We start from the raw sequence: 14,946 nt of genomic DNA on the forward strand, positions 1-14,946 counted from the left end.
CATCTATTTGCTTAGCTAGCATGATTTTATGGCCATGTTGTACAGCAGTGCAGCTGCAGTGCAGCATGGTTTAATGCCCACGGAAGTGCTAGGACGCACCCAACCTTGTACGCTTTCGATCGCTTTTCTTTTTTTGACTTTCAAACATACTGCAGGGCAACCATGCAGCTGCACAACATGGCGAGAAGCATCAACAAAGCCAAATACCTCGACTATTTTGCTTTTCAATGTTTTTAAGTCATGTGTGTGGCTGCTGTGAAGCATGGTTGAAAGCTAAAAAAAAATAAAAAGCGCTATAACACGGTCAGCACAGACTGCGTCATAGCACCTCCAACTCATAAACAGAAACCAGGGAGGGAGGGAGGGGCCCAGGAATGGAAATGGAAGACAAGGACTTGGAGTAATGAAGATTACAGATGAGCAAACGGGCATTACAGACAACACACTTTCAATTGAAAGCACCATCACATTTGTACATACATCTTAACTGATAAAAAAATACAGCGCACAAACATTAAGGTGTGGAAACAACATCCCCTAGTGGATTGATTTGGTCTGCACGGCCCGTGCTGGTAAGAGCGTGGGGCCCGGTGGGAGGGGGAGATGTTCAACAGACGATGACGAGGGAAAATAAAATAAATAATTAATTTTCCCTCGTCATCGTCCATCGAAATCCCCCCCACCGGGTCCCATCGCCCCAGTGCTTTCACCTGCACGGGCCGGCTGGATTTGGTCTAATTGTAATAAAATGTTTGTTTCCACCAAACTTCAGAATTACAAAAAAAGTGTATTTGTGATTAGCTAATTCTAATATATATTCGCAGTTTATTTACAGACAATTAAACTTTGTTGTGTGCTGGAAAAAAATAGTTTCCTTTCCCACACCCAGAAATCAAGCAAGAATATCATAAATCCACTCACTTTGCCGTTGACCGCGGCCCCCGCAGGGGGCCAATAGGCGGTCGGCGCCTTAGTGCCCCCGGGGCCCCGGTCACCCCTCCCCACCCCCTCCCACCGGGGGGGGCGGGGACGCAGACCAGAGCTCCCCTCCTCGGGCTGGCCGGAAGTGACGCGCAATGCGTGTCACTTCCTGCCCCTGGTGTGAGGGGGAGGCTATTTAGCCTTCCCCCACCCTCCTGGCGACCTCTTTGTCGCCCGCTTCGCCATTTGTGTGAGGGTCCGGTCCGTCGTCCGCGCCGTCCTCGTGCGCCTCCGGCCCCCGCGGCACTGTTGGTCGTCATCGCCTCCACGCTTCTTGTTCTGGTGAGTCTTGCAGCACCCACTCCGCCCCGGCCCTGTCCCTGGGCAGTACCAGGTCGACGGGGCCCTGTGGCGAGGATCGCCACTGGCGGAGGGGGCGCAAGATTGAGGCACGATTGGCGACTTAGGTGGACGGCTTAGAGCAATGTAGGGGGGGAAGTGTGGCGGCACCAATGCCCGCTATACACCACTTTGATTGTAACCCCGTTTTTAATAGTTAACGCGAAGGTAGCACAGTGGCTTAGTGCTATGAGTAGGAAATGGTGAGGTCATGGGTTCGTCCCCAAACATTAATTATCGGGACCAATGCCCGCAATTATCATGCGTGCAGGCCCGCCTCCGGCGCGTTTTACTGGTTATTCACGACCCCTAAACATTTACTCATTCCCCGCACTTAGCGCCTGCCCCTGAGGCTCTTATTATCAAGCCTGCAGGCCTCAACCCGCGCTTCGCGCTAGGTCCTGAGGGGGGGTTCGGGGCAGCGCGGCTTGCACTCGCGTGTGGCCTACTATTAAAGCAGGAGGCTCTTATTCCCATGCCTGCATGCCCGCCCCCTACGGCTTTAATTGTTTTCACGGGCGCGAGCCCCTAAACATTTGAGAAGCCCGGTGGCTCCATGCACTACACCGTCGTATTATCAGGGAGTGTTCCTGCCCCCTCACTCGACCGGTTCACGCGCACATTGATTGCCGAACCGCCGTGGTGTTCGCGCCTAGTGTCCTACAGGGCTCTTTGTGGCACTATGCAGTAAAAGGTCTTGTGGGGGAGGGGTGGGACATGGATACTCCGGTTTTCTCACCCCGCGCTGAAGTCGCCCAGTGTCGGCGTGGTTTGTACGGCACCTCCGGTCTAGGTGAACATGTCCCAGTAAGAGTTGATCATGTCCAATAAAAATGGTCTCTGAGCTCAGCTGCTCCTTGGGTGCAGGCTCGCAGTAATTCTTAAACAATAATTACCATATAGCTCTGGTCAGACACCTTGAGAATTTAGAAGGCAGGGGGCGCAGCACCAAACGGCGGTGCAGTGCTTAGCTCAGCGGGCGAGAGGTAGCGAGATCGATGCCGGCGCACAAAAAAAAAAAAAAAAGGGGCAATGACGCACTCGCCGCGATGAGGATGTCGCGCGACCGCCAAAGGTGCGGTTTGCAGGCTGCGAACCTCTTAGGCGCGTCCACACCCTGTGATCGTAGGCAAATCACTTATTCTCCCAGTGCCCTGACGGATAAGGTAACTACGGGGCTGTTTAAGGCGTCCTACAACCTCGGGCGAACTCGCACCGATTGAAAGTTGTAGGGATGGGGTGCCTAGGCTAGACTGCCGATTTTGGTGCTAGAACCCAGGGGTCAATCATCTCGGGTCGAGTCCACATCCTGTGATTCCGGCCAAATCATTTAAGCTTCCCATGGCTAAATGCGTATTGTAAATACGGCGCGCGTGCATAGCGCTCCAATACCGTCGGGTCGAGCTCGCGCTATAAATTTGCAGCAGTTTTAGCAGCCTTTCGAAGGGGTGCACCTATCGTCCAATGGAGAGTTCATTGGTTTGGGAGTGCAGTTAGCATGGGAGTTGAACGAGCAGGTCAGGTAGAAAGCCGAAGGGATGGGCTTCGGCGGGACTGCCGATTTTGGTGCTGGTAACCAGGGTTCGATCATCTTGGGTCGCGTCCACATCCTGTGATTCTGGCCAAATCACTTCATTTCCCCGTGCCTGAATGCGTAATGTAAATACGGTGCTCATGTAAAGCGCTCCAATACCTTCGGGGTGGGGTCGCGCCACCATCCTCGGTGATTCCGGCCAGTACGACACCCCCTACAATTGAATGGGTTATGTGGGCGGTGCTCGTGCACATCAGGCGAACACTACTCCCGGCGCATGGTCTCCGGTGCGCCACTGCCCCCACAGCGCCCAGACCCCCCCGCGGCGGGATCCAGTGAGGTGCACAGCGGCTCCCGCGCTGCTCCTAATCCGTCTCCGGTGCGCCACTGCCCCCGACCCCACCCCGCTCCAAGATAACAGGATAACCCCCTACTCTGCGGAGAGAGGTCCTCAGTAGAGCGATCCAATACCTTCGGGTCCATTTCGCGCTTTTTAAGCACGCACAATAAGAACCCTCCTGTCACCTTGTGAAAGAAAAGGGCAGGATTTGTTGGCTGCAGGACTCTTTGTGATAGGGACCTGCGCCAGGGTTGATTCCAGGGTCGCGGTGGCGGCCCACACCGCGGTTCTCCGCGGCTCGATTCCAGTGCTACGTGAGACAACCCTCTCCCTCGCGATATTTTCTACCTGGCTGGGCCTCTAGCGCGATGCAGGCATGATACCAGTGCATGCATTGCTTGCAAGATTTTGCTCCCATATACTCGAGCACGTAATATTGTACTTTTGAATGCAGCGCCCAGTGCCTGGGTGTGTAATGTAAATATGGCACTCATGTAAAGCACTCCAATACCTTCGGGTCGAGCTCGCGCTATATAATTATGCAACACGTAATTGCTGGCCGCCTATATAGGCAGATCCATGATACCAGTGCTTGCATTTGACGATTCCGGACATTAAGAAATGGGCATACATTTTAAATCACGTAATCTCCGCGATGAGGATGTGGTCCGGCTGCTGCATTGCCGCCTCGGGTGCGGTAAAGCAGGTTGCATGCCTCGTGGTCGCTTACACTTCTACAATTAGCTCCGGTACCGGTATTAGCAAGCGCTCAAATACCTTCGGGTCGCACTTGCGCTAAATATTAGGTCATTAAGAGCCCTCTCTTTAGCCTGGCTTGGAAGGGTCGGGATGCGCGCTCACCATCTCTGCCTAGGGCATGGCTCCCCTAGCTCAGACCGCGCCGGGGAGGGGCGCCCTCGCGGAACACCGCATTATCTTGCTAGCAACTGGTTTGCCGCTGCAGGACAAGTTGCCGTGAGGTCGCACACGCATTTGGGGGGGCGGCGCTTTCGCCGGACCTCGGACCTGAGGATCTGGGTGCGAGTCTCGGTAATGACGCGGAACATCCCGGGTTTCTGGGCAAATCACTTAATCTCCCCGGGACCATCAAGAAGCAAGCATTTATGCGAGTGTTAACTATTGACGTGCCCCGATGTGTAATTTAGATGGGGATTAGGATCGGGGACATTCGAGCGGGAGATAGCGGACTTAGCCCCCAGCATCGGAAGGTGTGATTTGAATACGGCGCTCACGTAAAGCGCTCCAACACCTCCAGGTCGGTCTCGCGCTGTATAAACGGGCAGCATGTAGTGGCTGGCCGCCTAGAAGGCCGAGGCTTGAGGCGGGGACGGCATTGTGCACGAGAATGGTGCGCCCAGACCTCAGGGGCACCAAGGGATGTTGCCGGGCGAGGGGCGGGGATAGAAAGGGGAAGAGGCGCACGAGGCGGACAAATTTAAAAGTTAGATGAATGTCCGCCCGCATGTCGCGTCCGCAGGTGTATGTAAATAAGATGCTCATGTAAAGCGCTCCATTACCTTCGGGTCGAGTTCGCGCTATATATTTATGCAACTTGTATTTTTGGCTTCCTATAAGGCGGATACATGATACAAGTGCATGCATGGTTCACATTACGCGATTGCGGGCATTACTAAAACCCCCGCACCTCAATGGATAATCTGGCGCGGTGCTCGCGTGATCAGGGACGGGGAGCGTGTAATATGGTACGATTCTCTTAAGCACCCCCTGTTTGAAGGTGTAATGTAATTACGGTGCTCATGTTAAGTCCTCCATTAAATTTTGGTCGAGTTCGCGCTAGATAAATATGCAACATGTAATTGCTAGCCTCCTATAAGGCAGATACATTACACAAGTACATGCATTGTTCACATTACGCGATTGCAGGCATTACTAAAACCCCCGCTCCTCAATGGTTAATCGGGTGCGGTGTTCGCGTGGTTTGGCACAGGCATTGTGTTATATGGTACGAATCGCTTACGCTACCCGTGCCTGCATGGTGTAATGTAGATACGGTGCTCATGTAAAGCGCTCCAAGACCTTTGGCGGCGATTTCGCGCTATACAAATAGGCAACTTGTATCTGCTGGCTTCCTATAAGGCAGACACTTGACACAAGTGCAGGCATTGTGCACAAGATTTTGCTCCAATACCTTCGGGTCGAGTTCACGCTAGATAAATATGCAACGTGTATGGGCTGGCTTCCTATAATGCAGACCATGATGCAACAAGTGCAGGTATTAATTTGCTCGTGCCCTCATTCGCGCGCATCAGGTGATTCCGGGCATTACGACACCCCCTGCACCCGAATGGGTTATTTGGTCGGTGCTAGTGTCTGGCGCTCTAATAATTTCGCGCGCAGTACGGTGGGAGCTAATCACGAATCCACCGTGCCTGAATAGGTATGCTAATACGGGGCATCATGTACTGCAATCCAATGCCTTCGGGCGGGTCACGCTGTGACTCCGGGCAGATAAGTTAATTAATATCCACGTGCCCGATATATGTATATACGGTGCTCACGTACGGCGCGCCATTACCTTCGGATCGAGTTCGCGCTGGGTGGGTGACGCTGAGTAAATCAGTGAATATCGCCGTATGATCCCACTCCCGTGCCCGAATATGGGTGTAAATATGGTGCTCATGCACAGCGCTGCTATACCTTCGGGTCGAGTTCGCGCATAAAAAAGTGCTATTCACCGCAAGGGTCGCGCTGTCCGATCCTGACCGCACGTGACCACGTGTCCCTCGTCTCCAACCTTTTGCTGAAGGGGGGCTTGGTTCGTGTGTCGTTGTTGTTGTCAGCAACAGATAAAGTATCAGCGTGTGGGTAACAGGCATCTGCTCTCCAGCAACTCCGTGCCCCGGGAGCACACGCGTTGCCCTAATTCTGAGGCCCACCCATAAAGGGGCCGAGTAGCAAAACAAGTAGGCCTTACAGCTGGGTGAAACCACCATCATTTGGAGATAGGTCCAGGTAAAATAGGGCCTTTTCTGGATGTCTTGGGGACCATTGCGGTTGCGGGTACCCCCCACCGGATTCACTGGTCGAGTACTGCAGCGGCGGGAGTCTGGGTGGGGTCCGGGTTTATGGACACGTTTACCGCGCTAGGGGCGCTGCCTGCCAACATAGGGTGCTGCTGTCCCAATAACTGGGGTGTCTGCGGGGCAAACGCAAGGGGACATTATGTCAATAGTACATTTGTCACGCCCAGGGTGCACTAAATCTCTACTTCAATGGAGCAGGAATTTGGCACTGCTGGGGATGCTCTGGGTTGGTGGGGGGGGCACCCCCCCCGCCACCCTCCTACTGGGAAGCATGATGGGAGGGGTGTAGTAGGACTTACTCAATCCTCAAGGCTTGAACTTTACCGACAGCGCGCAATGCTTAAAGCCAGACAGATTCCCGTAGCTGGTATACCTAGGGGGTTTCATCACTGAGGGATCTGTAGAGGCATAATTCCCATAAGGAATAAGGGATGGTGGGCAAGGGCAAGAGTCGCCCCTTGCCCATGGTCACGCGCTGGCAGCCGGGAGCACTTCTGTGCTCCAGGTTGAGCAATCAGAGGGGACTGGCCAAAGGTTAAGTAAAACCCTTCCCGCCTTCATAGCCAAAGAGGGCAGGCCCAGAATTGTGAAGAGGGTAACCTGCCCGCATGGGGCGCGTATAGTTCTTGGCGCATCTCCCCAGGCCCACCGGGTCCCTCTTGCAGCGGACCCTATCCGGTTTGGATAGCGACTGGGGCCTTGGGGACCTAGATGGGGCCATCTACAACACCAGGAGCTATAGCTCACTGGTAAGTCTTGGGCCTGTGGACATAAGGGATCCCACAGGGTTTGAGTCCCGCTAGCGCTGTCACTCTGTCTATGAGGTGGCAGAATTTCAAACTCTTCTTTCTGCTAGGATGGTTCCCTTCCAGCTAGTTGCAGGAAGCCCTAGATAGGAAAGGTTGCAGGTAAGACTATAGCAGGTTGGTGGGGGGCCCTGGCTGCGACAGTAAGCCGCCTCCAGGGCTGTGGCGGAGTTACAGGGCGATCTGGAAGCAGGCCGGTACAAAGGGTACCTCTGCGCGGCACCATATGGGGTGCCTGAGCCAAAACCGAGGAGCCTCAAGGGAGGTCCCGGAAGCCGTGTCGGCGCCCCGCTAGTCCTGCGGGCGGTTGTGGGCCTGAACAACCGGGGGTTTGCTATGCGACGCTCCGCCCCGAGAGGGGGGGCGTGAGTAGAATTACCAACGGCACGTGATCGTAGAAAGAATCACCTGTGGGCAGCAACGGCGGGCATCGCTCCAGCGCTGCCCGGCTCATCAGGCGGGCAGGCGACCCAGTTGGTTGCCTACCCTTGGATCGCCCGTAAGATAACCCACCCGTTACATATACTGGAATTATGTAATAAACCTGCAGCATTGTTACCCAACACCAACTGTCTTGTGTGTGTCATTTGGGTAACTTATTATGGGGGAGGGGGGACAGCGGGTGCCCCTGGGGGTACTATGCCGCTGACCGCGGCCCCCGCAAGGGGCCAATAGGCGGTCGGCGCCTTAGTGCCCCCGGGGCCCCGGTCACCCCTCCCCACCCCCTCCCACCGGGGGGGGGGGGGGCGGGGACGCAGACCAGAGCCCCCCTCCTCGGGCTGGCCGGAAGTGACGCGCAATGCGTGTCACTTCCTGCCCCTGGTGTGAGGGGGAGGCTATTTAGCCTTCCCCCACCCTCCTGGCGACCTCTTTGTCGCCCGCTTCGCCATTTCCCTCCCTTCCGCTTACCCGGCGTAGGCGTTGGGTGGGGGGGGTTTCTGAGCGTTGTAATGTTTTCTTTTTTCGTTGCAGGCGGAGTTACAGGGCGATCTGGAAGCAGGCCGGTACAAAGGGTACCTCTGCGCGGCACCATAGGGGGTGCCTGAGCCAAAACCGAGGAGCCTCAAGGGAGGTCCCGGAAGCCGTGTCGGCGCCCCGCTAGTCCTGCGGGCGGTTGTGGGCCTGAACAACCGGGGGTTTGCTATGCGACGCTCCGCCCCGAGAGGGGGGCGTGAGTAGAATTACCAACGGCACGTGATCGTAGAAAGAATCACCTGTGGGCAGCAACGGCGGGCATCGCTCCCGCGCTGCCCGGCTCATCAGGCGGGCAGGCGACCCAGTTGGTTGCCTGCCCTTGGATCGCCCGTAAGATAACCAACCCGTTACATATACTGGAATTATGTAATAAACCTGCAGCATTGTTACCCAACACCAACTGTCTTGTGTGTGTCATTTGGGTAACTTATTATGGGGGAGGGGGGACAGCGGGGTGCCCCTGGGGGTACTATGAAGTCAGTCAGCAAAAGAAAAGTAAACATTAAGCTCCCTCCGAAGACAGAGCCTGACATTTGACCTCTAGATCAGAGTGCCCAGCAACTGTGACAAGATGAGAATCAAATGTAAAGGTCTTTTTACAGAAACAGCACCGTGGAAGAATACAAGAAGAGGTGGTGAACAGGCTACACTCCACAGAAGCGAGGAAGCCATGCTGGACAGCGGGCGCGCTGCACCCATTGGACTTAAAGGGCCTCAGCCCCGCCCCCCCCTCGTGTGTGGCAGCCCAGGATGAGACAGCGTCTCGGGCACAAACACAGCCGCACCCGTGCACTTCACAGGTCTTTAAAAGACCATTTGCATGTTAATGAGGCCTCGCTGGAGTTTCACCCCCTCTAAGAGACCCTGCAGCTCCACTCTGCTTAAAGATTGAGCCCCCCCCCAAAATCAGCTCCACTCTGCCTAATGCTTAAAGATTCAGCCAACCCCCCCCCCCCCCCCCCCCCCGAAATTTTTCTCAGCCAATTTGGCTCTAGTTGCGCCTCTGCTGGGCAGCCAAAACCACATAAAGCCAGCAGATACAAAGCGAGCAAATGTGAGTTACGAACTACAAAACCAACAGTGAGCAACCGGTAGAATGTACTCCTAAATCAGCTTTCAGAATGTCCCACAATGTCTTTAGCAGACCAGACTGGTCGGCTTCACACTAAAAATAACTGCAATTTCCATAATACAAAGAATACGCCTCGGATGGGTTAACTAAGCAAGCATGGAACCAGGACACGTCACAGCTCTGGAACTCAGCAGCAGCATTACATTTGGTAATAGCGGCACTGGCTATTAATGTGCTTAGGAGGGGCTGAAGCGCTATATGAGAATACATTAGAAAGGATCCCCGCCTTGGACCCGCTCCTCTTCGGTGAATCGTAATGCCTCTGTGACGCGGGGGAGGGGTTGTTTACGTCATGTTCGTGGGATCAATGACATCCTGAGAGCTCTGCCTGAGGGGGTGCTGGAGGGTCACGAGGCTACAGGGGACACTAGTTATGCAGATGAAGGCAGATACCTGGCCGCGAGCGCTCAGGGCGAGGCTGGCATTCTAAAGAGACGCGGGTCTCCAGGTTGTGTGAAGTGATCACGTCACAGATTCCTTAAAGAGAAATTACGAAACTTCCTCCTGTCAGCGAGGGAGCGGCTGCAGGTGAAGGTGAATGACACTGGGAGACTCCGGTAGGGGGTGGGGGGAGCAAGTCGTCAGGAGAGCAGTCCGCGTGATGGGAGAGAGGGACTTCCTTAAAGAGTCTTCGGGCACTGACGACACTGCGCCTGTGAGAGGCTGCTGGAGGCCGCCCCTGTAGAGCCTGCATGAGACTGCACCTGTGGACCCCATCAGAGACTGCACCTATGTACCCCGTTAGAGACAGCACCTGTGGACGCTACCAGAGGCTGCACCTGTAGAACCTGTCCGAGACTGCACCTGTGGACCCCGCCAGACACTGCACCTGTGGACCCCGCCAGAGGCTGCACCTGTGGACCCTACTAGAGTCTGCACCTGTGGAACCTGCCCGAGACTGTGCCTGTGGATCCCATCAGAGGCTGTACCTTTAGATACTACCTGTAAACCCTACCAAAGGCTGCACCTGTGAACCCTACCAAAGGCTGCACCTGTGAACCCTACCAGAGGCTGCACCTGTTAACCCTACTGGAGGCTGCACCCGTGGACCCTACCAAAGGCAGCACCCGTGGACCCTACCAGAGGCTGCACCTGTGGAACCCGCCAGAAACTGCACCTGTGACCCCATACCAGAGGCTGCACCTGTGGACCCTACCAGCGGCAGCGCCTGTGGACCCTGCCAGCGGCTTCGCCTGTGGACCCCGCCAGAAACTGCACCTGTGAACCCTACCAAAGGCTGCACCTGTGGACATTGGTGGAAGTCGCAGGTGTGGGGGTTCTGGAGACTGCGCCTGTGGAGGGTGTGGTTGCTCTCGCCTGTGGAGGCTGCTGGACGTCGCGCCCGAGACGCTTCTGGAGGCCGCAGCAGGAGGCGGTCGACCAGTATGGGCAGCAGGGACCCCCTCACCAGCAAGGCCTTGCCTTTCTACGCGCTGGCACTATGTGGTGAGTTACACATGTTCACTGCTGCATGCTTGTTTTACTCCTAGTGGTTACCAGAGGGCTCCTTTCAGCTGATACAGCATTCTGGGAATTGTAGTCTTTGCTCACACCCAGAGACTTGAGTGTATTAAAGTATCAGCCCTCGGTAACTCTAAGAGGAAGACGTGTTTTCTTTCCCTCGACGTGTCCACCCCTCTCCGTCATCCATATAGTGCAGTCAAAGAGAAAACACTCCTGTGTCTGCTTCAAAACCTGCCCTCGGGGCAGGGTCGATATAATGTTTCCATTCGGAAGGAGTGTAAAGCTGCTTGGTTTACCAGATTATAACCTCTTGAATAACTAAATGAAAGGAGAATCACACAAGGTTTATATAACATATATCTATTTATTTCTAAACACTCACTATTAATCTCTTTATGAGATTAGAGTCCAAGATACACAGTATCACAGTTCAAAAAAACGACAGTAAATAGCGCAATATACAATGGGCCCCAGGGGGGGACCAAGCCATATTTTAGGAAAGTGGTCTAAGAACCACGACTTGCCTAGACACAGTGCCTAGAGCCTGTAGAATCGCCGGGACCCCAAGGAACCACCCAGGGGACCCACGGGGGACGTGTGCACTGTGAAAACACAGCCGCGAGCCCTGTTACCTTCTATGGGGAAAGTTGCGGTTGGAATTTTAAAGATAAAGGACACTTTGGAGAGGACTTTGAGCAAACCCCTTTAGACTTAGGGGGTTCTAGGGCAACACCCACGGGAGCACCGGAGTACTCGAGTTACCTCACCCAGGGAAGCCGGGTGCATAGGTGTCAAATGGTGTTGGGAATCGTTGTTTATTTCAATGGCGATCTGCTGCAAAGTGCTGTTGCCAGGAAGAGGAGAAGTGTCCGGGCTGAGCCTGGATCGAAGATGTGAAGAACCTGAAAGCAGAGGGGACAGAGTCTGGGTCACTAGCCAGTGACCAGGGGCACAATAGACGAATGCCCACCGATGTTGAGTGCTTCAGGAGCAAAGAGGTGAAGCTTGACTCCCTGCCACGGGGAACAGGAGACGTCGACGACAACCAGGAGCCAGGGGCGAGCTGTCCCACAAAGGATGTCGAGTGCTGTGGTGTTGGTGCTCGGATTGAACACAACAAGCCTTCGCAACAGCAACCCAAGCAGGATGAGAAAAGATGCTTCGGTGCGGACCAGCAAGGTCCTGGGGACCCCCAAGCAAGGGCGAGTCAGGGCACGTATGGAGCAACCAGGTAAGCACAATCAGAGTTAGAGTTGCCTTCACGGGGACCCACCAGTCGACGGACCAGGGATCGCGAAGGGACATCGAGAGCAAACACAAAGGGCCAGTTCACGGAACACTCGTGGAGTGTAGGCGGACAATCTTCGGTGCAAATGCTCCTTGGGGTCAGGGCTACAAGTAACCCAAAGCACAGCTGCAGAGGTCGCCTCAAAGCTGATGCTTCTGCAAATGGTTGCGGTGCCCAGGGATTCGGGTTGCACGGTCTCCACCAGGGATACAGGCCCCAGAGTTGCTGAGCGCACAGATCGACCTCAGAGACCACGGGAACCCACCTCCTGTGTTGCAAAATTCTTCAGAGTCCTCAGGAGCTTCGGAGATGCAGACCGGACCGTTGCGTCTTTGGTGCCTGCCAAGCAGGGGAGTAACTCCTTTACTCCAAGGGAGATTCTTCAGTCATCTAGCGCTTTGGAGATCGTCAAAGTTCCAAGATTATGTATCAGAGTTTCGTCCAGGTAAATCCTGTAGTCAGGGGTTCCTACTTTATACCCAAGGAAGGGGTTGGACTAGCTCTGGGGACCTACCTATGGGAGGGTCTGGAAAGAGGGGTGGCTACACCCATTTCCTTTGTCCAGTTTCGCACCAAAGCAGGGGCTGATGGCCCCTGCAACCGGTTTGAGCTGGACTACACTCAGGGACACTAAATGTGCCCCCAGAGCAGACCTCAAAGCACTCTTGGAGTGCACCCACCCAGCCCCAATACACTAAAGCCTGTCTGGGAGATGGTCACACCTCACTTTGACAGGAAGCCTATTGTCCAGGCCTCCCCTGCCAGAGTCTCGTCCAGCAGCAGGAGGTCAGACTTGTGTCTGTGGCAGCAGCATCCTTTTTGTGATGCCAGGGTTCTGTTAAGCTGGTACCGGGTATACCGGTGGTGCCATGTTTCTCCCTCTAGTAGGGTGGAATCATACCTTCCACACCAGATACTGGTGTGGGGGTATGCTTCCAAGGTGTTTGACACCAAACACAACATGTTTCTATGCAGCCATTCCAAAGTTAGCATTTACCGTGAGGTTATAATGCACTTAAGAGTATATGGTTTGGCTGCATCACAAACAACCCCGGAATAAAGATTCCGAAAGTTGCAGAGGGGCTCTGCTCATGCGCCCTCTCACATGAAACCAAGCACCCTGCCTTCAGGATTGTTAAATCCTGCCATAGGGGTGACTGATAGGTTTACAAGTGCAGTGATATGGAGAGATATAGGTAACCTATATCTCTGTAAGGGGTGCATACACCACCTTACACAGGCTGCAGTAGCAGACCTATTGTGTAATTTTAACAGGCTTCCCAGGGGTGGCAAAATACATGCTTCAGCCCCTGGTAGGCGTCTGGGTTACCTATGCCCTGGGTACATAGTATACAATATACTAGGGACTCACAAAGGTACCCCAGAATCCAATCCGGAGTGTACCTAAAGTACATGTAAACAATTTAGAGTAGGAAACAGATAGACTGGGGTCCTGATTAGCAGGGCCTCAGTATGGCTAAGTCGAAAAACAGTGAAACATCAGCAAAAAGCGGGGGTAACCATAAGAAGCAGATCCTACTCTCCTACACATGGTGCAAGGAGGGGAGGGCAGGAAAGAAGGGTAGGTGCAAGGTACAAATATTGAGTATAGAGTATAGAGTATAAGTGGTGAACACAGGGTGCAAGGGGGGGAGGGCAGGAAAGAAGGGGGGTGCAAGGTACAAGTATTGAGTTTAGAGTATAAGTGGTGAACACAGGGTGCAAGGAAGGGAGGGCAGGAAAGAAGGGTAGGTGCAAAGTACAAATATTGAGAATAGATTATAGAGTATAAGTGATGAACACAGGGTGCAAGGAAGGGAGGGCAGGAAACAAGGGGGATGCAAGGTACAAGTATTGAGTATAGTGTATAAGTGGTGAACACAGGGTGCAAGGAAGGGAGGGCAGGAATGAAAGGGGGGTGCAAGGTACAAGTATTGAGTATGGAGTATAAAGTATAAGTGGTGAACACAGGGTGCAAGGAGGGGCGGGCAGGAATGAAGGGGGGGTGCAAGGTACAAGTATTGAGTTTAGAGTATAAGTGATGAACACAGGGTGCAAGGAGGGGAGGGCAGGAAACAAGGGGGATGCAAGGTACAAGTATTGAGTGTAGAGTATAAGTGATGAACACAGGGTGCAAGGAGGGGAGGGCAGGAAAGAAGGGGGGTGCAAGGTACAAGTATTGAGTTTAGAGTATAAGTGGTGAACACAGGGTGCAAGGAAGGACAAACAGGAAACATGGGGGGTGCAAGGTACAAGTATTGTGTATGGAGTATAAGTGGTGAACACAGGGTGTAAGGAGGGGAGGGCAGGAAAGAAGGGGGTGCAAGGTACAAGTATTGAGTATAAGTGGTGAACACAGGGTGCAAGGAAGGGAGGGCAAGAATCAAGGGGGGTGCAAGGTACAAGTATTGAGTATAGTGTGTAAGTGGTGAACACAGGGGGTAAGGAAGGGAGGGCTGGAAACAAGGCGGGGTTCAAGGTACAAGTACTGAGTGTAAAGTATAAGTGATGAACACAGGGTGCAAGGAAGGGAGGGCAGGAAACAAGGGGGGTGCAAGGTTCAAGTATTGAGTATGGAGTATATGTGGTAAAAACAGGGTGCAAGGAGGGGCGGGCAGGAATGAAGGGGGGTGCAAGGTACAAGTATTGAGTATAGAGTATAAGTGATGAACACAGGGTGCAAGGAAGGGAGGGCAGGAAACAAGGGGCGTGCAAGGTACAAGTATTGAGTGTAGAGTATAAGTGGTGAACACAGGGTGCAACGAAGGGAGGGCAAGAAACAAGGGGCGTGCAAGGTACAAGTATTGAGTATAAGTGGTGAACACAGGGTGCAAGGAAGGGAGGGCAAGAAACAAGGGGGGTGCAAGGTACAAGTATTGAGTATAAGTGGTGAACACAGGGTGCAAGGAAGGGAGGGCAAGAAACAAGGCGGGGTTCAAGGTACAAGTACTGAGTGTAAAGTATAAGTGATGAACACAGGGTGCAAGGAAGGGAGGGCAGGAAACAAGGGGGGTGCAAGGTA

General features: G+C 53.9%; 1 protein-coding gene across 1 annotated transcript in view; it reads left to right on the forward strand.

Moving 5' to 3' along the window:
• The first annotated feature begins 9,529 nt into the window (after positions 1-9,529).
• Positions 9,530-14,946, forward strand: part of LOC146869333 (uncharacterized) — a 70,558-nt gene continuing 65,141 nt past the window's right edge. Inside the window, exon 1 of the mRNA XM_085650540.1 lies at positions 9,530-10,618. Coding sequence (XP_085506666.1) covers positions 10,558-10,618 — 61 coding nt within the window. The 5' untranslated portion in view covers positions 9,530-10,557. The remainder of the gene's footprint in view (positions 10,619-14,946) is intronic.

The sequence above is a fragment of the Triturus cristatus genome, chromosome 1_1 (genome assembly GCF_964204655.1).
Source record: "Triturus cristatus chromosome 1_1, aTriCri1.1, whole genome shotgun sequence".
NCBI lineage: Eukaryota > Metazoa > Chordata > Amphibia > Caudata > Salamandridae > Triturus > Triturus cristatus.